Source organism: Carcharodon carcharias, chromosome 8 (assembly GCF_017639515.1).
Source record: "Carcharodon carcharias isolate sCarCar2 chromosome 8, sCarCar2.pri, whole genome shotgun sequence".
NCBI lineage: Eukaryota > Metazoa > Chordata > Chondrichthyes > Lamniformes > Lamnidae > Carcharodon > Carcharodon carcharias.
Window position 1 is genome coordinate 84,611,873 of NC_054474.1, and position 27,815 is coordinate 84,639,687.

At 43.3% G+C, this 27,815-nt stretch overlaps 1 protein-coding gene across 1 annotated transcript in view; it reads right to left on the minus strand.

Moving 5' to 3' along the window:
• The window catches only part of LOC121280736 (fibroblast growth factor receptor-like 1), a 150,780-nt gene that overhangs the window by 81,560 nt on the left and 41,405 nt on the right, over positions 1 to 27,815 (minus strand). Inside the window, exon 3 of the mRNA XM_041192870.1 lies at positions 7,089 to 7,361. Coding sequence (XP_041048804.1) covers positions 7,089 to 7,361 — 273 coding nt within the window. The remainder of the gene's footprint in view (positions 1 to 7,088; positions 7,362 to 27,815) is intronic.

The window sequence follows — 27,815 nt, forward strand, 5'->3', positions numbered from 1 at the left end:
CCAGAAAATGTTAAAAGATTGTGAATAAGGTGCAATTTTATTTTTAAATTTTATGTCAGATGTCCTTCACCCCATGATTGGAACCTGCTTGGGGAAATTACTGTTATATCTCAACATTGTAGCCAGGGCAATGAGGAGGTTGGATGCCAAGGTGAGGCAATGCCTGGTGACAGGAGTCAGTGGACAGATTGTTTGCCTGTCTTCCTCACCCTGGAATAGCCTGAGGTCCAGCAAAAAAGGAAGAAAGAGGAAAGTTGAAAAAGTAACAAAATCATGGAGTGTTGTCTATATATTTTGCCTCTGCCTCCTCAAACTCCAAAATATCCCTTCTACCTAGTGGACGGTGATGCAATGATTTCAATGGGTTTCTCACATGGCAGCAGCTCCATCCTCATTATGGTATAAATATGCGTTTGTCCGAGTTCCCTACTTGTATCTGACTAAGCTGGCAGACACTAGGACCGTGAGGACAAGCTCCCTGCTATTGCTGGAGGGACCCATTTGAAGCCATGGTCTTTTCCATCAGCTGATGCAGCTCACCCAGGCTGAAAAGGAGCCAGAAATTATATGCACTCACCCCAGGGCAATAAGTGACTTACAGGAACAGGCTCCTCATGGTGTGTGGGGCTTGCATTAGCATCACAGCCTGTGGTTGCTGGCTGCAGATTATTTTGTACATTGCCTGCCACCTTTCCAGCTTCAGCTTTTTCCCTTCTAATATTGGATTCCCATGCATCCATTATCCATTCTCATCAGCGATGCACAAGGGGAAGCTCTTTATCCAAATCTAGACTCCGGTCCTTTATTTCTTTTTAGCCCCTGACCTTCAAGTATTTCCTTCCGAACCAGAGTTAATGCCAAACTTTCTGTTTATTATCCACAGTCTGAAGCACCGAGGAATGACAGGAATTATTTAAGAGATAAACTTTGTTGTTTTCACTACTGGACTGAGCACATTTTTCTGTTAAAGGAACCTGTTAATACTGATTTTCGCAACTAAACTGGGTCAAAGCTGAAATCTGTTTGTTAAGCTAACTATTTGGAAATTCCCTTGATTGCTCGTGTTTGGTCTTTCAGAACTAAACTATACAGGTCAGCTTCATCCCTGGTCTGAGCTAGTAACCTCAGCTGGGGAAGTAGTTAATATCAATAAATCTGGTCTCACTGTCCCTAGGGTGGGGAGAGGGAAACCGGCCAGTTTTACCACTCCTGCTAGATATACCAGGTCATGTTGAAGGCTGTCAAATCAGGACAGAGCAAAGTTTGGCTGGGATGACATCCACAGTTGAATAATCTGTGAACACTAATCTAGTGTTACCACCTGAAAGAAATATCTGAAAGTTGGCAGTGCTCATCCTACTGTAAAATCTTGCACCTACAAGAGATGAGTGACAGGTGTGTAGAGTGAGGGGGGTTGGTGGGGGCAGGATGGGCGTAGGGGTGGAGATGTAAGAGGCGTGTGGTGGCAGAATTGGAGGCAATGAGTAGAGCTGGATTACAGAATACTCGTCAACAAGATTGCTGCCTCGCAGCATTTTCCCTTTCCCTGTTGAGCTCTACAGCACTCAGATCTTAGGAAAGGAGGCACAGGCAATCCTCAGTGCCACAAATGCCTAACTTGAGGACTCTGCCACAATGCCAGCTAAGGTAACATTGGTTACAGCAGCACAAGGTGCTCCCAGCAGGCAGCACCCTTATACTTGCCATTCAATAAGGGAGAATGGGGATTTAGCATTGTGAGGCACAATTTTCAGGCACGTGGTGCATTCTTAAAAATGAGTGCACAGAGATTCAGTCTGCAGCAACCGTGAAATGGAGTCAGAAATCAGTGAATTATAGTCATATAAAGCTCTAAGTCTTTTGACTGCATTTAGAGTACTGTGTTCAATTCCGGGCATTGCACCTCAGGAAGGATATATTGATCTTGGAGGGAGTGCAGCACAGATTGCCTAGAATGATCTGGGTTAAATGGGTTAAATTATAAAGATATGTTGAATACAGTAGGCTTGAACTCCCTTGAGTATAGAAGTTTAAGGGGTGATCTAATTGAGATGTTCAAGATGATTAAATGATTTGACAGGATAGAGGGCAATATTATCTGGTGGTGGATTGATCCCAAGGGCTTACAATTAGAGCTAGGCTATTCAGGGATGATATCAGGAAATATTTGTCCATGTAAAATGTGGTGGAAATCTAGAACTTCCTCCCCAGAAAGCTTCTGAGGCTTAATTAATTGAAAATTTCTAAACTGAGATTTTGTTAGGCCAGGGTATTAATGCTTATAGAACCAAGGTTGGTAAATGAAGTTCAGACATAGATCTGTCTTGGTCTAATTGAATAGAGCAATAGCCTTAAGGGGCTGAATGGTTTACTCTTTATCCTATGTTCTACGGATTTTGTAAAAGTCTCATTAATGATTTGGATCCAAATATAGACTACAGGCGTTTTCTCACTCTTCCTGACCTTCAAACATATCTCTGTGAAGTAAAGAAAGATCTGTATCTATATAGTACTCTTCACAATTGCCAGGTGTCTCAAAGCACTTTACAGCCAATGAAGTACTTTTGAAGTGGAGGCACTATTGTAATGTGGGAAACATGGCAGCTAGTTTGCCTATGGAAAGCTCCCACAAACAACATTTGACAAGATAGTCTGTTTTTGTGATGTTGATTGGGATTGAATGTTGGCCTGGACACCAGGGATAACTCCTGGGCTCTTCTTCAAATGGTGCCATGGAACATCTGACATCCAACTGAGAGGACAGACAGCTGGGTCTCGGTTTAGCATCCTATCTGAAATATTGCCCTCCAGCGGTGCAGAATCCCTTCAGTACAGCACTGGAGCATCAAGCTTCATTTTTGTACTCAAGTCTTAGAGTGAAATTTGAACCCAGGACCTTATGACTCAGAGTCAAGAGTGCTGCCAATTAAGCCACAGATAACACAACCTTTTTTTTCTACAGTTAAGGTTAAATTTTCTCTTTATTATCTGCAATATTACACACACCCACAAAACTCTCATATAAAACAAAATGAGCTGGAATTAGTATTTATTGCAAACCCTTGATTGAAGGTCCAAGGCCCACACATGTCAAGATATTCACCAAGATTGAAAAGAGAGGGAAAATGATTTTAAAAGCCTGAAGATTAAAGCAGACAGTGGGATGTCGGAACACTGAAGATGATTAACTTTAATTGCAGTTTTACCCCAAGAACTTACAGTTACTGAGCAAAAAAGAAGTACATAAGCCCACTTTCTGTGATCCTTCCCACTCCACAAGCATTGCTTGAAAAGAAAAACTTGTTCCACTTTCAGTAAATGTGCTGAGAATTTCAGCCTATTTCCCCCTAAATTTGGCTCTGGGGACAATTTAAGAATGAAAAGGTTGAGGACTGAGTGCACCCATTTCCTTCCCTGGGCTGTCAGTCAAAGTTGTGCAAATCACTGCCGAAATGTTCCCAACAGGAGAAGATAAATCCACAAATACAAGATGTTTTGTTACTTGAAAATCTGTTTAAAAGCTTGCTTCCTTTTCCACTTTTAATACTAGATAGTTCTGTCTGAATAAATCTGTCTCCCACCACCATCCTCACCCAGTAAGGGAAAAATAACATTAATTCTTCACGTATTCTTGCCCTATTAACTCTTTAAGGGATGCAAGCACAGTTGTCTCACACCTATCTTGAATCATTAGCTCACTTCAATGCTTAACAAATGTAAACCTGCTGACCATCGGAGACTGATGTGGATGACCCGCATTCGTGGGAGGATAGTCTGCGAACATGGATGAAAATCTGTGCAGAAGAGGCGGGGCAGTCCAATGCAGCAAAATTAACTTGCTTCCATATTTTACAACTTCATTCACGCCTTGACAGGGTAACACACGAGTGCTTGACAAAGAATAAACTCACTCTCTGTGAATTTGTGATACTTCTCTCATTGCCCTCCCCTTATGTCTCTCTACCCATGTGCTATTATCTCACACTCACAGTATTGCAGTTTTCTTTTTCTTTCCCTCCCTATCTATAGCTTCTCTCTGACTTTATTTTCTCTTTTTATCTGTAGTTTCTCTCACTTTTTCATAAGCTGGGTTTTTCTCTTTCCTTCCTGCTGCGTGTCTTTCATATTTGCTTTTTCTTTAACTCTATATCTTCATTTACCATGACATTTTTCCACCCACAATCTTCAAATTAGAGCTCGGAAATTCAGGTACACTTTTTCCACAGAAGGATTAATAGAAATTTGGAACTCTTTCCCAGAAAAAATTGTGAATGCTGGGGTCAACTGGAGCTTTTAAGATGGAGATCGATAGATTTTTGTTTGCTAAGTGTACCAAGATATGTGGAACATAGATGGGCAAAACAAGTTAAGGTCCATGTAGTGTTCACTTGGTCTGTGTTTGATTACGTGAGTCTGGTAACTGATCTCTGCTCACTGTGCTTGATTGGTTAAGCCTGGCTGTAGACTCAGAGCAAAGTATAAACAGATGCACCACAGTAAGTTGCTAGAAGCTGAGCTGAAAGCTTGAGTACAGACAATTTGTGAATGCAGATATATTTTAAAACTCTTTTAAATAAACCTGTTGTACATGGGAAAACTCCTGTATCTATGTTCCTATCAATTCTAAAGCATAACAATGTTTGAAATTAATTGGGGGAATTTGTCTTCAGGCCCCTTGAAATGCACATAAATTGGTGTGAAGGTTTCAGGGGGTAGTGTTAAATGAAAATGCAGAATAGAATTGGAAACAAAAATGATTTTTGTAATGCCCGTTTCATCTTTCTTCTAAGTGACACACAATGGTGCCCAGGAATATTAATGCAAACCTCTTCCTCCTGGTTAATAGATCATCTACTAGAACTGAGATAAAAGTTATGCAGGTAAAGAAAACTCATAATTCTCCAAAGTGTCAATAAGATAATAATGTTCAATAAAATTGAGTACATGTGCCTTTCCCTCTCAATAAAAAGATTCTTGTCTGCAAAATGCACGGACTTATTGAAGGGTATTGGAGAGAGTAGTATGATAGGGTTTAACTGGATGGATGATGGGGAGAAAAACACTAGCATAAACCTCATGATCAAATGGTCCATTTTGGTGTTACATCATTCTATAATTGTATGGTCAGATAAATCCTATTTTCAACCTCAAGGATTGATTACAGCTTCAATGCCTTTGGGCTAGGGAGACATTAAGCTCCTGACTGCTATCCAGTATGATTAGAGTATGTGCACATTTAGGTGCTGGGTGAGTCTCCGCAGTCAAATAATGTGCCCACCCAAATGGGGAGAGTCACAAATGAATGATGGGCACCTGGCTGAGGTAGTAGGGAATGGCAGGCACCCATGGAACTGGCATGCCCCAGAAAGAGGTGACACTTTGGCAGGGTGGGGAGAGCTGCAACACTGTTGTTCCAATTCTACACCATGTGCTTCAGTCTAACAAGGCTACTGACTGAAAGGGATACCTTGTGATTTCTGCCCTGGAACACTTGCTGGCGTACATACTAACACCTCATTGAGGCAATCACCTTAAATTATTTTGGTTATTCACTTTTATAATAATTTATTATTTATACCAGTGGCTCTTAAACCGCAGTCCCTGGAATCCTGGAGATCTACAGTGCCAGTCTAGGCTGTCTGTGATGCAGGACCACCCTTATAGGCTGGTGTCATGGACAAGCACCCAAGGCACTTCTAAGATTAAGCGAGTGAGCAGTAGACCTCTTCTGCTCATCCTGTGCTCCATCTCCCTATCTGTTTCTCTAGTACTTCCCCCATGCCCCTCCTCCTTCCCATGCTCTGCTCTCTCTGTGAGTTCTTTCTCTCCATGCTCCTGTTCTCTTCATTCTTTTGCTTGTCATACTCTCTTCAGGTTTTCACTGGGCTCCTGCTTTCTCTGAGCTCCTATTCCCACAGTGCACCTGCTCTCTACATGCGGCAATAAGCAGGAATATATATCGCATTGATATCTGCAGATAAATACTAATTTTCTTAAAATAATTAACAGTCTCTTCATATGCAGCCCTTTTATGACTCTTCAGATGCTGAAGCAATCCATGTCCAAATGCAGCAAGATCTGGACAATGTCCAGGCTTGGGCTGACAAATGGCAAGTAACATTCATGTCACAGAAGTGCCAGGCAATGACCATCTCCAACAAGAGAGAATCCAACCATCTCCCCTTGACATTCAATAGTATTACCATCACTGAATCCCCCACTATCAACATCTTGGGGGTTACCATTGACCAGAAACTGAACTGGACTAGCCATATAAATACTGCGGCTATAAGAACAGATCAGAGGCTAGGAATCCTGTGGTGAGTAACTCATCTCGTGACTCCGAAAAGCCTGTCCACTATCTACAAGTCACAAGTCAGGAGTGTGATGGAATGCTGTCCACTTGCCTGGATGAGTGCAGCTCCAACAACATTCAAGAAGCTTGACGCCATTCAGGACAGAGCAGCCAGCTTGATAGGCACCCCATCCACATACATTCACTCCCTCCACCACCGACGCACAGTAGCAGCAGTGTGTACCATCTACAAGATGCACTGCAGGAACTCGTCATGCCTCCTTCGACAGCACCTTCTAAATCCACGACCACTACCATCCAGAAGGACAAGGGTAGCAGACAGATATGAACACTACTACCTGGAAGTTCCCCTTCAAGCTACTCACCACCCTGACTTGAAAATATATCGCTGTTCCTTCACTTTCGCTGGGTCAAAATCCTGAACTCCCTTCCTAACAGCACTGTGGGTTTACCTACACCGCAGGGACTACAACGGTTCAAGGCGGCAGCTCATCACCACCTTCTCAAGGGCAACTAAGGATAGGCAATAAATGCTGGCCTAGCCAGCTACGGCCACATCCCACAAATGGATAAAGAAAAAGAGACTCTATATAGATCCAAGTTCTTTCTTTTCCAAGTCCTTCAGTGCAAGTATTTGCAGATACCATAGAAAATGTAAAGCATTGTGTAAGAGGTTACACCAGGACCTGACAAAGTGTGTGAATTTTAACAGAACTGAAAGAAGAACAAACTATTCCAAAAAGATGGGGACAAAAGCCATCTGTGTACTTACTGATGATGATGAGGGTATAGTTGAGATGGATGCTGCCAAAACCGTTCGTTGCTCTGCAGACGTAGACTCCCGCGTCCTCCACTTCCACCTCCTTGATTTTGAGACCATGCTGAAGAACCCGGAACCTTGTCCAGCCGCTGTGGATGGTGCGGCCATCTTTGATCCACATGGTCAACGGTGGAGGGTCGCCCTCCACTGGACAGGCCAGCCTGACCGTGTGGCCGAGCTTCACTGGTTGTCGGCTCATCACTTTCTTAGCAATCCTCGGAGGTCCTGAACACAGACATTAAAGAGAAGTCAGCAGTCAGTGATGGTACAAATGGAAGCTAGCGTGAAACGTTAAGGGATGGTCATAAAATGAAATCAACTCTTTTAAGTGTCTCAGCTCTCCAGTTTCTTCCAACCTTCTGACAGCTCCTGGATCTTGGAAAACCAGGAACCTATTGGTCCAGGATAGACAGGTTTGGGAGTTGTGCGGGTGAGGGGGAGGGTGGCATGGTCGCTTAATCCCTTTTCTCTTTAGTGGCATTATCCATGCCCGTGTGGTCCTGGACAGGGAATATACAGTGTTGACTGGTATGCTTGAGGCCTTCAGCAACAGGTGGGTACCTCAGGATACAGAGTTTCTCATTGATATTCACAACAACCTAAAAATTTAATTTCCTTTTGTGTTCAATTGCTGTACTGAGCCATAGTTATTGTTGTTTAGTTATTATTAGTTAATGGTGCCTTAGGGCATGTGCCATAATCTTTCAATGCTTCAGGCTAGGGTAACTTCATGTCAGCTCTATAGGCTGCTTTAGAAAGGCCCAACTGCAGATGAGTGGCTGACTTCATACAGGTGGTTATTTAATGTGGATTGAGACACAATAGGAAATGGGTTAGTTTCAGAAAATCATGTCCTTCACCCGATCCAGAAGTTCTTTGAAATTTGCCAAATGACTCATGTCAGGTCATCATATCAACCGAAATCCTCACTCATAAGAACAGGAGGAGCCATTTAACCCCTTGAGCATGTTCCGTCAGTCAATTAGGTAATGGCTGATCCATGACCTAACTCCAAAGACCAGCCTCTGCCCCACAAAAATCTATCAATCTTAGATTTAAAATTAACGACTGATTGAACATCAGTTGCCATTTGTGGAAGAGAGTTCCAAACCTCTGCCACTCTTTGCATATAACTTGTATGCTAAGCTGTCACACACTCCACTCCACATGGAAGTTCCCAAGCTCTTGTGCTAGAACTGAATCCCACCAGGCACTTGAGCAGTGGGCAAACACAGTGAAACCATTCCCATTCTTTGGAATAAGTCTCCAGTACGGTCCATAACTAAAACTTACCCACCATCACAATGTACCACGTACTATATCATGTATCCTGTATAACATGCATCTAACGTGTTCCACACTGCTGTAATTAAAGAACAGTTATTGTAGTACATTCTGAATTGCCCTTGTTTGGCCATTTGCCTCAACTCCACATTAGACAGCAGCAATCAAAGGTTACAGGTACCATCACCCATCATTGTCCTATAACACATACCAACCACTCTGAACCAGTGTGAAACAGTCCTTCTTTCCCTCTATCTAAGATCAATTTGAGCCTATAGCTCCTAAATGCAAAAGCACACAGCATCAATACGCTGCCAGCCAGTCCCAAAATAGGAGACAGAAGTCTTTGTTCCTGCTTGAGTACACTTGTGAGTGGATGCATGTGTCTGTGTGTGCGTGAGATTCAGTGTAAGGTTGTGTGCTTGAATGTGTGTGCATTTGAAGGCCTGTATGTGTGCTGCATATATATATGAATGTATTTGCATAGTTGTGCTGTATTTGCAGGTTGAATGGTGATGTTGTAATTTCTGTGATAGCAGAAGAGAAGACAAGGACAGTGGTGCCTATAGATTTTGGGTTTCTACTTAGCAGTGATTTCCTGGTCTTTCAAAACTGTGCTCCCAATGGAGCTCCCATTCTAGGAGGGAGTACCGGTCAGTGAGAGGATCACAGAACTAGAGGCCCAATTCACTGAGTGCAGCTCCTTATTGGGATTGGTGGTGTTTACGGTCCTAACAGACCACTGTGCCTCGTTTCAATCAGAGACAACCCACTCCGTCTGCTTTGCATTTAGACATAGCTACTGGAGGTGAAAGTGCATCATTCACACTTGAATATGACCACCCACCCAATTCCCCTTTTTTAAAAAAAATTTTAAAAATGACATTTTTGTACACAACTGTGATACATTATCCTGGATCAGAAAGTGCTTCTCACAGCATTTGCCGTGCCAACCCTCCATACACACTCCTTATTTATTCAGCAGGGCAAAGGTTAACAGAAAGTGAAAACATCATGTGATGTTTTACTGAAATGGATTTCAGCTTCAAGCCTGTGTTTCTTGGATGTGCCGATGCCCGTGCTCTTCCTCCCTTGCGCCTCATTCTTTGCGTTCTCAGTTCTGACTTTCCTTCCCTGGAGGTTCCTTTGCTGCGTTTATGTTGGAATGTTCCTATGCCAGAGACCTGGCAAGTGTGTACCTTGGACGCTGCTGCACCATCACATCTATTCAAATCATTTCCTGTTGCATTACCAGCTTATTCCAAACAGCAACCTCTTATTTTCACTTAAGACATGAATGAATCATTTGTGAACATAGTTTGTTAATGGATTATCTTTGTTTTGCAGCGGCGGGGTGGTGGTGAAATTGAGATTGAAATAACGACTGGCACTTTGTGACAAAAGGCCCAAATCAGTGCAGTTAATTGCTTTTCTTTCAATATTACTTCACATTTTCTCTCCTTTCTGCAACCAGTGCCAACTTAGCCTGTTCTTGTACTTTCATAAGTGCTGGTAGTCCTATTCAATTGAAGTGAGCATCACCAATTATGTCCCTCACTTTAAATCAGTGCATTTTCACTTTCCAACACATTGTTAGAGAGCAGGCAGGTCTGGAAACTTGCCCTGTGAATGGCATTCGACTAGCCCCCCTCTCCCGGCCCCACCCCACCTCAGCCCAGCCGGCCCCCCGCAACCACAGCACTGTCCTTCCCACCCAGGAACGCTGGGACCATTTTTTACTGTCAATTGGGAAACTCAGCGCAGACCAGAGTGACCATTTGTATTTTCACAGCACTACCCATACACAAAATAGTGCAAAAGTGCCATACAGAATGGAGAAATACAACAAACACTGAGGACAGAAGTGAAAGGGAGCTGCTGGGGGTGGGGAAATGGAACTGAAAGCACATTCGGTCAAATAAAAGGTTTTGTTTTTAGCAGCTTCTGGAAACAGGGAAAGGAGGTGACAAGGTGAAGGAATTTCAAGGTGGAGTTCCAGGCAGCAGGGACATAATGGCTGGACCAACCTGGCGACCCATGCACTCAATTGCACAGAACTGCAGCAGAAAATGCATCCAACAACTGAGCTGTAGCAAGGAAAACAAAAAGCCTTCTCAAACAAAAGGGTTTCTTTCTTCTTCCTAAAATGAATTGGGCTGTTTAAGAAATGGAAAGAGAGAAAAAATAATATACAGGAAATAAAATCAGTAAGATAACAAATAATAAAAAACAAAGATTTTATTTAGAATTCTTTTTTCTGCCAGCTTTCTCTTCACGATTATTTATTTCTTCAAACCGTGCCTGATAATTACAGATCTGATCCAAGTATAATTCCTACATAATTCCAGAATGGAATTCCAATATATCAAATCATTTCCACTTTCCTCATATGATTTAGAATTCCCAAGCCAGGCATAACACTTGCACCCATCAACTGATCCAATGATAATATTTCTCCTAATTCTTTATGTTTTCAGATTCCAATTCTCCTGCAAGCTGAATATTGGGAGCTCGCTGTCTACACGCACATTCAAGTTGCCACTTTCCTCAGGACCCTGTGTCACACAGAGGCAGTGAGGCCAAAACTCTGCCTTAAACCATTCCCCCATCCCCCTCAGCCCTCTGAGATCTCTGTGCTTCTCCAACTCTGGCCTCTTGACATCTCCAATTATCGTTGCTCCGGCATTGACATCCATGCTTTCAGCTGCCTAGGCCCCAATTTCTCCAATTCCCTCCCTGAACCACTTCACATCACTGCATCTCCCTCCTCCTTTAAACGCCTTACCGCTTTCACCAAGCTTTTGGCCACCTGTCCCAACATCTCAAGGCTGATAAGGTTTGTCTGATAACACTTCTGTGAAGCAGCTTGGGATGTTTTTACTACGATAAAGTTGTTGGTGATGGATGCTTAGAGTTCACTCTGGGAATCCGAGCAGCTACAGCAACATGCACTTTTTACATGCATGTTGTAATCTTGATTTATGGATAGTGAAGTTAGAGGCTTCAATGTCTTTCCATCACATGGTTGACCAGGAATCTCTCCTGTTCCTACCACCTGTCATTGGTGTGTGTTGGAAGGATTTGCAGATTGATATTTAACCTGTTTGGCCACCTTATGAATGCATGTCCCTTGGTCATCTAGTCCTAGGGAGAGACTTGAATCTGGAGCTTCTGGCTCAGAGGCAGACCATTAAAGGTGCCATATAACTGCAAATTGTTATTAAACCCTTTTCATTTGCTATGCACCTGAGCAATCATGTCCGTTTGAGGCTATTGTTCTTGACTCTTTTGTTCTGGAGGCAGGACGGGGTGGGGTGGGGTGCAGTGGTGGGAGGATGAAGGTAGGAGACACAATGGTTATATTGCTGTCCATGCAGTAAGGCCCTGAGCTGTGAGAGTGGGAAATGTTTGGAGCAGAAAGCGAAGAGTAAATTGAAATCCAAGAAAAGAGGGAATGGAAAGAGAAAGGAAACCAGGCTTGAGTTTGAGTGAGATGAGAGCAGACAGTCAAAGGAAGAAAGATACAGCTGGGGAAAAAAGAGAGATCAGATGCACAAGGCGGGGATGCTGTCAGAAGCTGAGTGGAACAGGAGTTAAAATTGAGACCTTTCTCAACTGATTGTTGTTTCCTCGAACAGTTCAGGTACTTGTCAGACATGTAAATTGGGGTAGCGTGATGTAATTCAGACTGTCAAACGATTTTAATGGTCTTATTGAGTCCAGGATGCTCTGCTAGATAAAACCTGATAATTTCAAAGCCACCTTGGTGGAGTTTAGAGGAGCAGGAGTGGGTCCCACTAAGAAAGTTTGAGTTGTTATAAAGGGTTAATAGCAATTATGCATTAGCTAATGTACATCATCAATGATGTTAGGTCATGTGTCTCTAGAACTCAGAGAGAGATGCCTCTGGAAGGACCCTCGTGCTCATCTGTCCCTTTTCATAGTTGTATATAGTTAATAAATGTTTAGAAGTTCCTGGATTGTTTCTAATAATCTCTGTCAAACACATCCTGGGCCTGTTTCTGATATTACTTCATGGTAGCAGCAGTAAACTAACTGATTTGCAAGGATCCCTGACAAAACTGCCAGTGGTCAGAAAGGAAAAGCCATCAAATATACTGCAGCAAGGAATCGAAAAGAAAAGTGCAAACAGGGTCCCAGGACAGCCGATTAAAGTAACAGACGACCATGGAAAAAACCCTACCCCTACCCGACTTTTTTGACCACGTACAAGGCCCTGACCTAGCACACTGGAAAGACTGGCACTGCAGATTCAACAGGAACAGGACTGCTTCAGGGTTTGCACAGAAGTCTGAGCAAGAGCAGGTCAGCACACTCCTCTATCCCATTGGCAGCTGCACAAATGACATTTTAATAAGACAGGGTGTTAATGAGGACACAGTAACCTGTGAAGAGGTTGTTAAGGCCTTCGATTTGTATTTCAGTCTTCACAAGACTTAGCTGACTTTTTTGCAGCCCAGAAAAGAGCTAACATTATCCAAGGCAGTTCAATTAGCGAGACAGGCTGATTTTCAGAAGTAGAACCAAGTTTTAATCGAGAACCTTTGTAGAGTTAGACTACTAACTCAGTCCGGTTTGTGAGCAATAGGAGTACCAGCGCACCCACTAAAAAGCAGACCCAGAATGAAGAAAGGCCACTGCACAGTGTCATGCCTTCTGGAGGTACAATCATTTTGAAATGGTATGCTGCAACTGCAAGCCTCCTACACAAAAATTCCAAGGGAGACTGACCAGGTCAAACGCTATCCAGGGAATAGAAAATGTCAAAGAAAAACATGTACCGTCTTTGGGTGAAGTTGCAACACCTGAGGAGACCTTTTGAAGTGTGGATATTGTAGTTGATGGCTGAAAAACCCACTTTTAAATTGGACACGGGTGCAGATGTGTCCATTCTATCCGATACGTGGCTGAAGCCTGAATTTCTCAAACCATCTACGATTCAACCGCGTGGTCCAGGCGGCACCCCAATCAAGATGCCATGCCAAATGACTGTCACACTTTGATGTAATGAATCTATAATCAAGGTTGCTCTTTATTAAGCAAAGGAGCTTGTATAGCTTTGCAGCTTCTTTATGCACCAGGTGCAATGGAAACTCAAGTTGACTCAGAACAGCTTGAATTAGTCTCCATATTGGAAGCTCCACACCTGCAGCCACCGGAAGACATTCTGGAACTTGCATTATTCTTTGAGGAGAGGGCGGATGAAGAAGGAGGCCAGACCACAACTGATGACAGTAAGCAGCCAGAGGAGGAAATTCTGGACCTCAGGCTTCTTTTTGATGAGAGAGTGGATGAGGATCATACTCCAGATACTGCTGGTGAATGTAGCCAGGATGCCAATCTCACGGACTATTCTAGCAAAAATGCCAGTGACATAGGGCAACCTGATTCGGGCACAAAGAGAAACCAGGAACAGAAGCTCTAACAATGGCCAGTGAGAGAGTACAGAATAAAATGCAGACTCCCTAAACTCTGAGGTCAAGGCTGAAGAAGAAATGACTGAAACTGTTGATATACAAGCTGCTAATCTAACACACACTTCTGATGTACAAGGAAGTGTAACTTCTCTGAATCTAGTAGAGGCAGCAGAACAAAAAGCTGACCCAGTAAACCACAATATTTCCACAGACCCCGAGGTGACATTCAGCTCTATTCCAGATATTGCTGTCACTGTTGAAGCCCTCGAATTGCCAATACCTGGTGAAGAGCAAACTCACACTGATGTTATAGCAGAGTGTGCAGGTGCTGAACAACCACAAGCAGAAAGACAAAATCCTACAGTATTGACAGAAATATCAGTAACTCCACTTGAGAATAATCTTCATTCTTCTGTTTGTTCAAGTGGATTATTCTTGAATGTGACATTGGGAGTGCACAACTCTTTATTCAGGGTACAGGAATCATTGAATGTACTTAAGCAACGGATGCTTTTTCCAGTCAATGACATTGTTGGATCAGGGGATTGCAGACTTGCTACAGCACTACAAACCTTACCAGAAGCTGACTGAGTCTCATTCCTTTTAGAAAGGGCAGGCAACAGCGTGATCTCTAAAGGGGATGCAAAGAAGAAGAAGAAGAAACAGAGAAAATGTCTGTTCGTCACCTTTGTGCTGTACACCAGAAACAGGAATCTTTGTCCACTGACTCAAGTGTATTCCAGGAAGAATATGGAGAACATATGTCCTACATGTTCTCTAAGAGAGCCTAGAACATGGTGATGCCACTGGTACAAGAGACTGTGATGGGGTAGGGAATGAGGAGTTGGATGTGTAAAAAGTTAATGAGCAGTTTAATGAGCAGAATGAAAGACATGGGGGAGGGGAGAAATAGTATCAAGGGTTAATAGCTATTATGCTCATAATTAATGTACATCATCAGTGATGTCAGATCATGTGTCTCTAGGACTCAGAGAGAGATGCCTCTGGAAGGAGCCTTGTGCTTATCTGTCCCTGTTAATAGTTAATAAATGTTTGTAAGTTCCTGGATGCCTTGTTTCCAGTAGCCCCTGTCAAGCACAACCTAGGCCTGCTTCTGATATTACTTCATGAGTCACTGCCCCTTACTCCCGCATTTCATTCTGCCTGCTCCAAAAAACACTCCTCACACTCCCCTCCTCATCCCTGACTTACCTGGCTGCCTCTTGACTACCTGAACTTCACAGGCACAAAATCTTTGAGCTGCCTCTGGACTCCCTTTTCATTTGGACAGTTGGCTGGCAGAACGTGTCCTAGTCTTTAGAAGGGATCAGGCCTCCTGCGGCCATTGTTGGGCAGCCAGCTTCTCACAAGAGGAGAATTTCCCAGTAGACACAGACCCGAGGAAGGGTGAAAGAGAGTAGAGTGGCCACTGCTGGAAGCCACAAACACTGTGGCGACACACAGGGATGATGTCTTTGCCTAGGCCCATCGAGTCTACTCCGCCATTCAATAAGATCATGGATGACCTGGTGATCCTCAACTCCACTTTCCTGCCTTTTCCCCATAACCCTTGATTTCCTTACTGATTAAAAATTTGTCTATCTCAGCCTTGAATATACTTAATGACCCAGCCTCTACAGCCTCTGTGGTAAAGAATTCTACAGATTCACTACCCTCAGAGAAGAAATTCTCCGCATCCCTGTTTTAAATGGGTGCCCCCTTACTTTGAGATTATGTCCTCTGGTCCTAGATTCTCCCACATGAGGAAACAACCTCTCAGCATCTACCCTGTCAAGCCCTCTAAGAATCTTATATGTTTCAATAAGGTCACTGCTCATTCTTCTAAACGCCAATGAGTACAGGTCCAACCGAACCAACCTCTCCTCATAAGAAAATCCCTCCATCCCCAGGATCAACCTAGTGAACCTTCTCTGTACTGCCTCCAACACCAGTATATCTTTTCTTAGATAAGAGGACCAAAACTGTTCACCGTATTCTAGATGTGGTCTAACTAGTGTCTTGTATAGTTTTAGCAAGAATTCCCTATTTTATACTCCATTCCCTTTGAAATAAAGGCCAACATTCCATTTGCCATCCCTATTACCTGCAATACTTGTGTGCTAGCTTTTTGGGATTCATGCACGAGGACCACGAAATCCCTCTGTACTTCAGTTTTCTTCAATCTTTCTCCATTTAAATCGTCCTAATTATTTTAAAGGTATTGAGCAGAATGATAAAATTTATAAGTACAGTGACATGTTTGCACTGCAGGCTGATCATTTACCTGCCCTATGCTAAATTTCCAGTCTAACAGATTACATATACAACCTGCCTACTGAAGACAAGTGGAAATCATATGGTAACATGATATATTCCAGAAAGTTCTGGGATGCCAGGGAAGAGTGATGAGGGTTTTCTACTTGAGCCCCCGGTCTCTAGATGTTGGACACATGAAAGCACACTTTATCCACATAAAAGCTGGAATAAAAGTAAAGTACTGTGGATGCTGGAAATCTAAAACAAAAACAGAAAGTGCTGGAAAAACTCAGCAGGACTGGCAGCATGTGTGGAGAGAGAAAAAGAGTTAGCGTTAGGAGTCCAAAATGACTTCTTAGGAACGGAAGAAAATTTTAAAACCTAGATGTTGGTGGAGTGGAAGCTAATGTGGTCATAATCTAAGCTGACACGTAAGTGCAGTAGTGGGGGAGTGCCATGTTGTAGGAGGTGGATGAAACATTAAACCAAGGCCTAAATGTTTGTTCAGGTAGATGAAAAAGATCCCATGGAACTATTTCAAGAGCACAGAAGTTCTCCTATTGTCCTGGCCAACATTCCTCAATTACACAAATTAGCTGCTGTGTTTGCCTACAAATAAAACTGACAATTCAAAAAAAATTCATTGGCTATGAAGCACTTCGGGATGTTCTGAGGACATGAAAGGCATAAGTTAAATGCAAATACCAGCTTTCTGTTAAATGGTTAAAGACAGGTGCAAACCTCACCAATGTCAGCATTTGCATACTTATTCAAAGCTATGGTCAGGATTTTCCGGCCCTGTCATCCTGTCGTGGAGGGACCTACTGTGGGAGATTTGGCAGCCCAGCCAAAGGTCCATTGACTTTTGGCAGGACCCGGTGGCAGGCAAGGCCAGAAAATCCCACCCTTGAGTACAGAATTGGATGGGTGCAGGTAGACACCCTAGTGGTGGGTCCAGAAAATTGTCTGTACTTGTCATTTAAAGGCATATGGAGAATTGAAGGGTCATAACAAAATAGGGAGGGCAAACACCTTACAACATCTGCATAGGCTTAAAAGGCAATTCAACCTGTTGGCAGCCTTTGCCAAAGTGGGGTAGAGATGGGGTCAAGACATGTTGGGCAAAAATCGAGAAAAAGGAACATAAGAACATAGGAAATAGGAGCAGGAGTAGGCCATTCAGCCCCTTGAGCCTGCTCTGCCATTTAACTAGATCACGACTGATCTTCCCAATGCCATTTCCCTGCACTATCCCCATATCCCTTGATATCTTTACTATCTAGAAATCTATTGATCTCTATCTTGAACAAACTCAATGACTGAGCCTCCACAGCCCTCTGGGCTAGAGAATTCCAAAGATTCACCACCCTCTGAGTGAAAAAATTCCTCCTCAACTCCATCTTAAATGGACTGCCCCTTCTTTTGAGACTGCGTCCCGTAATTCTAGACAACCCCCAGCCAGCAAAAACATCCTTCCTAGCATCTACTCTGTTGAGCCCTGCAGGAACTTTGTATGTTTCAGTGAGATCAACTCTCATTCTTCTAAACTCTAGAGAATCTAGGCCCAGGTTCCTGATGTACAGGCAATGATTCCGCAGGCAAGCGATGGTGCAGACCAGCGCCTGACCCTTTGTTTGATGGCTACTTGAGGTGATGTTGCTTGAGGTAGCTGACAGGGAGGCAGCTCTGTTCACCACCCCATGTAACTAACCTCATCGAACTGTATGACAGCGTGCCTCAAAGAGGTGGAAGTAGGTGAAGGTCACAGCTGACCATCACTGTCACTGGCTGTGCCAACCCCACACTTCTTCTTTTGAGAGCTGCAGGTACCTTGCGGCAGTTGGCACAGATCCGCATCTGCTTCTCTGCTGGCCTGGGTCTCAAGGGGAAGAATTCCCATGATGTGTGGCAGACAAGTGCCACCAGTACTTTCGGATGCAGTTGGTAGCATCTTAGGGGGAGTGGCCATGTTGGGGTACACTTGGCTTTTAAATCACCTTGGCTTGACTTTTCTTATTCAGCAGAATTGGCGCACTGTGATCAGAATGTGTTTGAAAACTCATCAAGCCTTCACATGTCTGGACCATTGCTGCCCACTGGAAAACTGTACACCATTCTCTGTGAAAGCCAACCACATTTACCTATAGATATGAGAACCAGCTGGCAGGCACAGAAACAGTTCTGGGGTGGCTTGAACAACCTGCTGTTTTTCTGCTGGTCTTCCCCAAAAAGTTTAGAAAGGGAACTTGCCCATGAGAAATGTATTGGTGACATTAATAGTGTTAGCGGAAAAGAAATGTCTTCATAATAACTGGTACCGAGGCCATCAGCAGCAACAGTACTTTGTAAGAAATAAACCTTTGCAGAAATGGCTTGATACTGTTGAATGTGAATCTCCACAAGGCCCTTTAACCCACTTTCCATCAACGTCTCAGCATCTACCAACCCCAAATGCTCCTTATATACAGGCCTGGTGACCCCTCAGGGAAATGCATGCTGGGATGTTTTAGGGGGAAAGTTCCGGACCCAGATTTTTTTTCTCAGGAGCTCAAATTTGACTCAGATCCCACAGAAGAAATCACTGAAAATGTTCCCAATAGCCTTCTTGCTATATATCCCCTTAAGTTAGTTGGATGGTGAGCCAGCATTAGTCCTCCTAGCCTGGGGAATTGGATCGAAGCAGGGCCACTACATAGGTACCAAACTGGGTTTAAAATGTAAATGTGAGAAAATAATAATAAAAATGTGAACAGTACAGATGAAATAAATAAAGGAGCCCTTTATGTGTGAAATGTTATGTTACCCAACCCACAATCTTTTAACAGATTTTATAAATCAGAGAGTGAAGCCAATGTTATTTCTTTATCGCCTGTCTGACCTCCACAACACTTTGAAGTTCCCTCATGAAACTTTGAACTGAACAATTCTCAGCGGGCTTGAAGCACTGACAGATAAGAGGTTCCAGAAGGGGGCTTGGAGCTGGGCCAGCTGGCTGGGCTTGACTCAGCCCTATGCTAGATCTATACTAGATCAATGCTGGAAAAAGAAAGTTTCCTCATGGTGGGGTGTTGGATTAGCCCGGGGATGTGGATATCGCTTCTCACAACAGGTAACACAGGAAGGTGAAAGAGTTAAGTGGCCCCTCAAGAGCAAAGGGCATCACCTTCAGCGTGTCTCTGTGAGACACAGGGGACTGTCAGACTTACAGGACTGCTGTCAGTGGAAAATATCAGAATGGTTAGGCTGTTTTATCAATGATCAAACCACAAAGATCTGTTAAAAAGGGGACAGGCAACTTATTTAAATGCAAATATACACATCCAAATCTCTCTTCAATTTCACTTTCAAAGGAATTATCCTTGCAACTCAGCCATTTGGCCTCCTTCTGCGCTGTATAATTCTATGATCAAAGATTTAACTTTGACTGGATAAACAAGGATGTTTTCTCCCCCCACAGTGCCAACAGCTCAAACTTATTTTGCTTGAGGTCGATGTTCCCCAAAGATGCAGATTCCATTGCCAAATTTGGTGGTGGGCTCATTAGCATTCTTGGGGTGGACAGCTGGTGACCTGAAGGGTTTGTCAGTTGCCCAAAATGGGGTCCCAGAATACTGAAAAAATGCCATGGAATCCTAAGGTAGGAAAAGGAGACTCTGTTTTGTTGTAATGACCTGGAGTCCTCTTTTCTCATAGTCTGAACTCCCACTGCAGCACTCTGACTGCAATGGAAGCTGAGACCTCGGCCATCACGGTTGGGTCCATCGGTTGCTAATGGAGGTGAATGCCCACTCCATACTGGAAAGGCTCAGCTCCAAGCTCTGCACAAAGCCGCATGCTGAGTTCTTCAATGGATACTCAGACTGCTGTCCTAGCACTCCAGAAATCTGCTCTCCAACAAATGACTAGAGTTGCTGAGGTGTTGTGCTGTGGGGGGTGTGTGGCAGTGGCTCCACTGAGAATGAACCTGCTGGCCTCTCAGCCAGATGGCATTTGTGCTCCCACCCATTTCACATCACAGCCCTTGCTGCTCAGCCAGCCAGCCCAGGTGGCTACTGCTCAGGCCCAGTTGGCGCAGTTTGTAGCTGCGCCTTCTAGGCTCGAACTGTTTGAGGTCGTCCTGCAAGGTCATCTGCAGTCTCTCCCCAGGGAATGTTAGCAGCTGTTCCACCAGCCATGCTGCAGCCACTGGAGCAGCTGCAAAGAAGCATCAGGACAGGCAAAGACATCCACAGAATAGACACTAAGAGAGTGCACAAGGGTGATTTTGTTTATTTTCATATGCACTATGACATGATTTCATTCATAAATTTGGATTGGAGTGTGTATTTTGTGTTGGTTTTTGTTTTCGAATTGTGGGAAAGAGGACAATATGTTGGTCAGTGTCAGAGAAAAAGGAAGGAGATAAATGGGGAATTGAGGTTGAGGTTCCTGGTATCTCACGCAAAGTAGTATGTAACATACAACCGTGGCACCTCCACCTCTTCTTCCTCCTCCTCCTCCTCCTCAGCTTCTTGCCTAATAGGCAGTGGCAAGACTCATTGCCTCACGATGGCAAAATTTTGTAGCATGCAACAGACCACAACAGATCTTGTGACCTGCTCAGCCGACTATTGCACTGCACCTCCAGAGCAGCCGATGTAGTGGAATCATTGCTTTAGGACACCAGTATTCTGCTCTATCAGAGCCCTTGTGGAAGCATGATAATGAATGCATGACTGCTGTGCATGCGTGCATGGATTACACATAGGATTCAAAAGTCACGTCATCAGCAGATAATCCTTATGCACCAGTGGTCAACCCTTGGCTTGTCACGATGGTTAAAATTCAGTAGTGCAAAGAACTGGCTCAGAATGCATGCCTTCTGATTGCTACTAGGATACTAGGGATTTACCTGCATGAGGCACTGCCTGTGGTCACACATCAGCTTCACAACGAGTGGAATCCCTTTCAGTTCCAGTTTAAGGCAGTCTTGACATTCAGCGCCCACAAAGCAATGTGTTTGCAGCCAATGGCTGTCTGCACCGCGAGGAAGCCTGCAATCCTTGCAAACCCACCATGTTCACTCCACCTGCTTGTCTCCAGCAGGAAGGAATGAGATCAAGTGTCTCTCTCTCTCCATAGTAACCTCAATGACCTCCCTTAAATAGCACTACACTGAAAATTGAGAGGTATTGCTTATATCTCTAGCCACAGTATGGCAGAAGCCAAACACATACATCTTTAGAGCCACAGGCATCTTGACCGCTGCAGGCGATGTAATCCTTTCCTTCCTCTGAGATTGGGTTGTGGACACACCAGTTTCAGTGATAACCTTCTTTATTGAATCACAGATATCTCAAACATAGGTTGTCACTGAAAATGTGGACTGTTCTCTGAACACCCTCTATAGATAGCTTCCTGCTAAGAGCCCTTTCCCCATTCTCCCCCTCCTCCAGCCTCCCCCTTCTGACAGCTTGTACTGCTCTGTGTGACCTCTGCTCATTTTTCCACTCCTGGGAAAGGACTGCATTCCTGTGGCTGTCAAGGTGACAATGGCTCTGAACTTCTATGCATCTGCTCAATGCCAAAAGGAAGCCCAACTAGTCCATCTATGTCTGGGAACAACTTGTTTGTGCAGAAGTGTAAGCCAGTAAATATGTACTTTGGCACCTTGTACATCATCCCCTATAGAATATTGTAACACCGATGACCAGGAGTGGGGATGGGATATCCTTCATGCTCCTTAATGTCGTGCTCAACAATGCATGCTGATTGACGTCATGATGCCTGTTCTACATGCAAGCAAACACCTTTACAAATATGGTACCCGATGTGTGTACGTGCACTGAGATGCCATTTTTAACACTTAAGGGGCGTTGTAACATCTAAAACATGAGCACTACAGAGTCCAAATATACCCATGAGATGTCAAATTTGTATAAGCTTTTGATTGACTACATGCTGCTCTGGATGCTGTGTTAGAGAAAGGTCATGACATAGGTACAGCTAAGTTACAGTATTGAGATCTCAGGAAAAAGCGATGTGAGTCATGAAGAAAGGTTACACTATGCCTCCCCTGCATCTACCAGCCAATGTGATCCCACTTTGCCTCCCCTGTCTCTACCATGCGGTGTGAACCCACTGTGCCTCTTGTGTACATCTGAAATTTGAAATCAATCAAATCCTTCCAGAAAAGCTTCTAGAAGAAAGAAATCCTGAGCTGATCCTTTTGGGATAACCTTCAAGTGGCATGCAACCACATGCCTGCTGGATGTTAAGACTGTGCAAATATGCATCAAATAAATCACATTTATTATATCAGGTGGTGTGAATGCACTGTGCCTCCTCTGTGCATAACAGTTGGTGCCAGGACACTAAGCATTTGGATGAAGATTTCACAGGCTTGAAGCTATTTCTTCTGTAATCCAGGCATACTTTAAAAAAAAATGCTCAGAAAGCTGCCCTTCAATATTTCTCTCATCTTTGGGCTGTGCCGAGAAATCTCTTCTAAGCTGGGCTGGGAATTGGCAGAAGATAGGAGGGTAAAAATCCCTTTTTGTTGCTCCATTAGGGATGACCCAGCCTCGCCTTACACAGAAACAAATTGAAACCAGGCCTCACAATAATCCCCATTACTTGATTTTCAATACTGCTACTTGTTACACATAATTGAAACCTGGTTGGTTCACGGTGAATTGCAAGCAGCAATTTATCAAATAATGTTGAAGAAGGGATGACCTCTGCCCTCCTTAAACATTTTAAGACTAATTGTTCAATCAAAAACACAGTTCCATTGCTCAGTGTCCTGAACTATGTGTGGCCATGTCATTCCATTGAGGCTTGCAAAACCAAATGGTTTTCTCTTTACAAATATCAAGGCTGCGGCCTAACTCTGTCTGTTCCCCTCTCTTCCCACCCTTTAGAAACCACATTTCATTGAACCCAGTGGTAAAAAATGTCAGTAACTGTTATGATCGTTATAGGACATGAAGGTGAGTTAAAACCAGACCAAGGATCCGTTGTTAGGAATTCAAAGAAATTTAGAATGGGCTTTCTCCTGACATGGGCTGCTGCTGTCAAAGTATTTGATATGCTCAGCAAGTTTTCTCTAGGACCCTGTGGGCAGCTGATTGTGAAGATCCGTAGCTTATGTTATTACTAAGCAAAGTATTTATCAGGTTATAATGATGGCAAATGTTTGTCTTGACTGAATGGACATTCAGCCCTCCAGTCTTGGGTTAGCCTGAATAAAGTTAAATGTTCCAACATATAAAACTTGCCACCAATACGCAGAAATATTGAGTTAAGTTCAGCGTTCCCAGCTGAGAACCATGCCTGAAGACAACCTGGAGCAGATATGGGACTACAACACTGATTTTCTGAGCACCGCTCTCTGCTGGGTGCACTGAATTTACCCTGATGTTATCAGGAAAACCTTTCTAACTAAATTCCTTATTTTGGTTGTGGAGGGGTGGGGAAGTGTAAGGAGGTGAGGATTATGGCTGAGGAGGTTTCCAAAAAACCCTGTGGTTATTTTCACTTTTCATAAAGATATTTGCCCTTTGTCATGAGTATTTTGTTTACCCTCTTTCCCACCCATGCTGGCTCTCCCTGAACTATGACACACTGTGGCTTTTCAACCATTTTAATTGGTAATGGTGAAAGTTAGAAAATTATATTCAGTTGTGGAGAGCATCATCATCAAGCCTGATCCTGTTCTTGTACCCATATCCATATGCACACTGGATTTCCAACCAGGGGTTACTAGGCATTGTTCACTATTCAGAGAACAGCAGCCAATTGTAGCATCCTAATTGTATCAGAACATAACTGTTGTTGCCTGGGACATTAGTGAAAACATATATATTTATTGGGATTGATTTTGACCAATTAGCCTAGCAGTAAACAAGGACAATACTGTGAAGGGACAATATGAGAATAGAGATACTAATATAAGTGGTTGTACAGGTCTACATGATTTATAAGGCTGTTATACACTTGACACACAAGCCAGCCAATCTAATGCCCACTGTACACACACAATTTCCTCCAGTATGGCAGTGATTCACCAGTTATATTCAGTTCACAGATTCAGATAGAATGACACCAAATCTCAGCCTTGATCTGTCCTGTATCAGTTGAGAATCTCCCAATCCCAGCCTTGATCAGCGAGTGAGGATCTCTCAATCCTGGCCCTGATCTGTCCTATATGAGTGAAGATCTTTTATTCCTGGTGCTAGCTGATCTATCCTGTATTAGTGAGGAATGATCTCCAAATGCTGGACCAACTTGTACACTAAGTGATAACATTTGACCTGGAAGCAGTACAGTGCCAGTAAGGAAAATTTCCTTAAAATATCTGTGGAATCTGTAATTGTTTTTAAGAATGTTTGAAAAGGACTTTTAAAAGTTTGCATCAATTGTAAAGGGATCAATTGTCGTTTTCTTGGATAAGAAATACTGGTTGTGTCTTAGTAACCCATGACCTGGAAATAGTACCAACAGGAAGTTAAGAAAGAAGCATTGAGGACAGGTTAAGAGTGCAGTTAATAAAGCATACAGTATCCGAGGATTTATTCAGGGGCATTGAGTTCATGTTAAATTTGTATAGAACACTTGTTCAGCCTCAACAGGAGTATTGCATCCATTTCTGGGAGCCACACTTTAGAAAAGATGTGAAAGCATGAGAAAAGGTGCAGAAAAGATTGACGAAGATGTTTCTAGGGATGAGGAACTTCAAGTACATAGATAGATTGGAAAAGTAGGTCTCTTTTCATTGAAGAAGAGCAGGTTGAGAGGAGATTTATCAGAGGTAATCAAGATTATCAGGCATTCAGACAAAGTAGGGAAAAACTGTTCCCATTGGTGTAAAGATTGAGAACAAGAGGGCACAGATTTAAAGTATTTGGCAAAAGAACCAGTGGAGACATGAGGAAAAACTATTTCATTCAGTGAGTGCTTAGGATCTGTAATGTGCTGCCTGAGAGAGTGGTTGAAGCAGGTTCAATCAAGGCATTCTTGAGAGAATTGGATTATTATCTGAAAAGAAAATATGTGGAGGGTTATGGAGAGAAGACAGGGGAATGGCACTTGATGAATTGCTCATTTGGGGAGCTGGCGCAGACACAGCAGGCTGAATGGCCTTCTGCGCTATATTACTTCTGTGATTCTATGAGCTGGCAGACACAAAGGAGAGCAATGAGCAGAGGAGTTGGAAGGTGAAGACAATCAGTGCACAGGTGCAGACACAGAGAAAGCAGAGACAGAAATAGTTACAGACTAGGAAAAAGCTAGTTAATGATATTATTCCCATGAAGATTCATGGCGTGATATTGAAATAGTTACTAACACAAGTATCTAGTTATCAAAGTAGATGATAAGTTGAATTGGAAGGAATAATGTACAGATATGGTGGCCAAGAGACATACACAATTATACTACCTCAAGAAATTAAAATCCTTTCGAGTAGATCCCATAATTATGAAACGCTTCTATATGGCTGTAGTTAAGGGGGATCTCCTTTTTGGATATCTCTCTTGGTACTATTATCTTAGGAAAATAGACTCTTTAAGAGTACAGGGATTTTTGAACCAGGCAGGAAGTGTATGTCATGAGCAGATCTTTCTTGATGAAATGTGCTCTTGAAGAATTTTGATGAAGGTAAGGAGTGTCATGAGCAATGAGAATCGCCCTTTGTCTCAGTATTACTGTTGGATGCATTCAGTGAAAAGGTTACAATTCCTCAGATGCAGAACAAATCAGTTCCTGAACTCACCTGTGTCCTTCTTGGTAAGAACTTTTAACAAGAGTTTGATTATGGATGAGGATATGCACTCATGATGGGACTTACTGGGTGATTATTTTAATGCATTGGAATAGTTTTTAATGGATATCTTAACTAAAGTTAGGCTTCTGTGATAGGGTAATTTTTAAAATTTTTATTGTTATTATCCAGTTACGTGTAATTTTTTAATGAATGAGCAAAGTACCTGAAACGAGTTTCCAAATGGACAATAAAGTGAATGGAATTGAATTGAAAGAAGAACACAGAGAATTGTTGTGAGAAGAAGCAAATCCTTCTGAGGAAGAGGACAGTTTTTCTGCTTGGCAGAAAAGGAAACAGGAGCTCTTGGAAGTACAGTGTGAGCTGCTGGCTAATAAGGTCTAAAACATAGAAAGCTATGGGAATAGCTCAGAGACGCTAAAGATGAGGGGTGTTTCTCCAAAAGTGGCCAAACATAAACTGGGGTGTTATCAGTTGGTTGATTGAAAAAGAATTTTGAAAAGGAACAGTATCAGGACTGTAATGATCTGAGGGAGAGAGGGTTCGTGCCTTGTTGATGATAATCACACCCATGAAACTCAAAGGTGAAAGCTGTTGTAGGACTCCTGAGCTACACTGTGCAACTGTGTAGCTGTGTGGTGCCATGACAATGGGAAATTGTGACTGAGTGAGATAAAACCATAAGGCGTAGGAGCAGAAGTAGGATATTCGGCTTATCCAGTCTGCTCCACCATTCAATGAAATCATTGCTGATCTGATAATACTCCCTCCCAGAACCATGATAGGGTCCCCCTTGTACTCACTTATCACCCCATCAGCCTCCACATTCAAAGGATCATCGTCCGCCATTTCCGCCAACTCCAGCGTGATGCCACTACCAAACACATCTTCCCTTCACCCCTCGGCGGCATTCCACAGGGATCATTCCCTCCAGGACACCCTGGTCCACTCCTCCATCCCCCCCTACACCTCAACCCCTTCCCACAGCACCTTCCCATGCAACCGCAGAAGGTGCAACACTCGCACCTTTATTTCCCCCCTCCTCACCAAAGGCCCAAACACTCCTTTCAAGTGAAGCAGCATTTCGCTTGCACTTCCCTCAATTTAGTCCACTGCATTCGCTGCCCCCAATGTGGTCTCCTCTACATTGGAGAGCCCAAACGCAGACTGGGTGACTGCTTTGTGGAACACCTTCAGTCTGTCTGCAAGCATGACCCCGACCTCCCTGTCGCTTGCCATTTCAACACACCACCCTGCTCTCATGCTCACATGTCCATCCTTGGCCTGCTGCAATGTTCCAGTGAAACCCAATGCAAACCGGAGGAACAGCACCTCATTTTCCAACTAGGCATTTTACAGCCTTCCGGACTTAATTTTGAGTACAACAACTTCAGATTATGAACTCTCTCCTCCATCCCCATCCCCTTTCCGATCCCCCTTTTCCAATAATTTATAATTTTTTTATTTTTAAATTTTTTTTATATATATTTTTTATATATATTTTTCTTTTCCCACTTATTTCCATTATTTTTAAATGTATTTCTACCCATTGTTTTATCTCTACCTTTTAGCCTCTTTCGATCCCTTCCCCCCACCCCACCCCCACTAGGGCTATCTGTCACTTGCTTGTCCTGCTTTCTACCCTTAATGTCATCATTAGCACATTCCTCAGCTAATATCACCACTGTCAACACCCCTTTGTCCTTCTGTCTATGACATCTTTGGCAATCTTTTCTTTGCCTCCACCTATCAGTGACCCTCTATCCAGCTCTACCTGTCCCACCTCTCTCAACCAGCTTATATTCCTCCTCATTTCTATATATCCTTAGTTCTGATGAAGACTCGAAATGTTAACTGTATTCCTCTCCACAGATGCTGTCAGACATGCTGAGTTTTTCCAGCTATTTTTTTTTTTGTTATGATAATCCTCAACTCCGC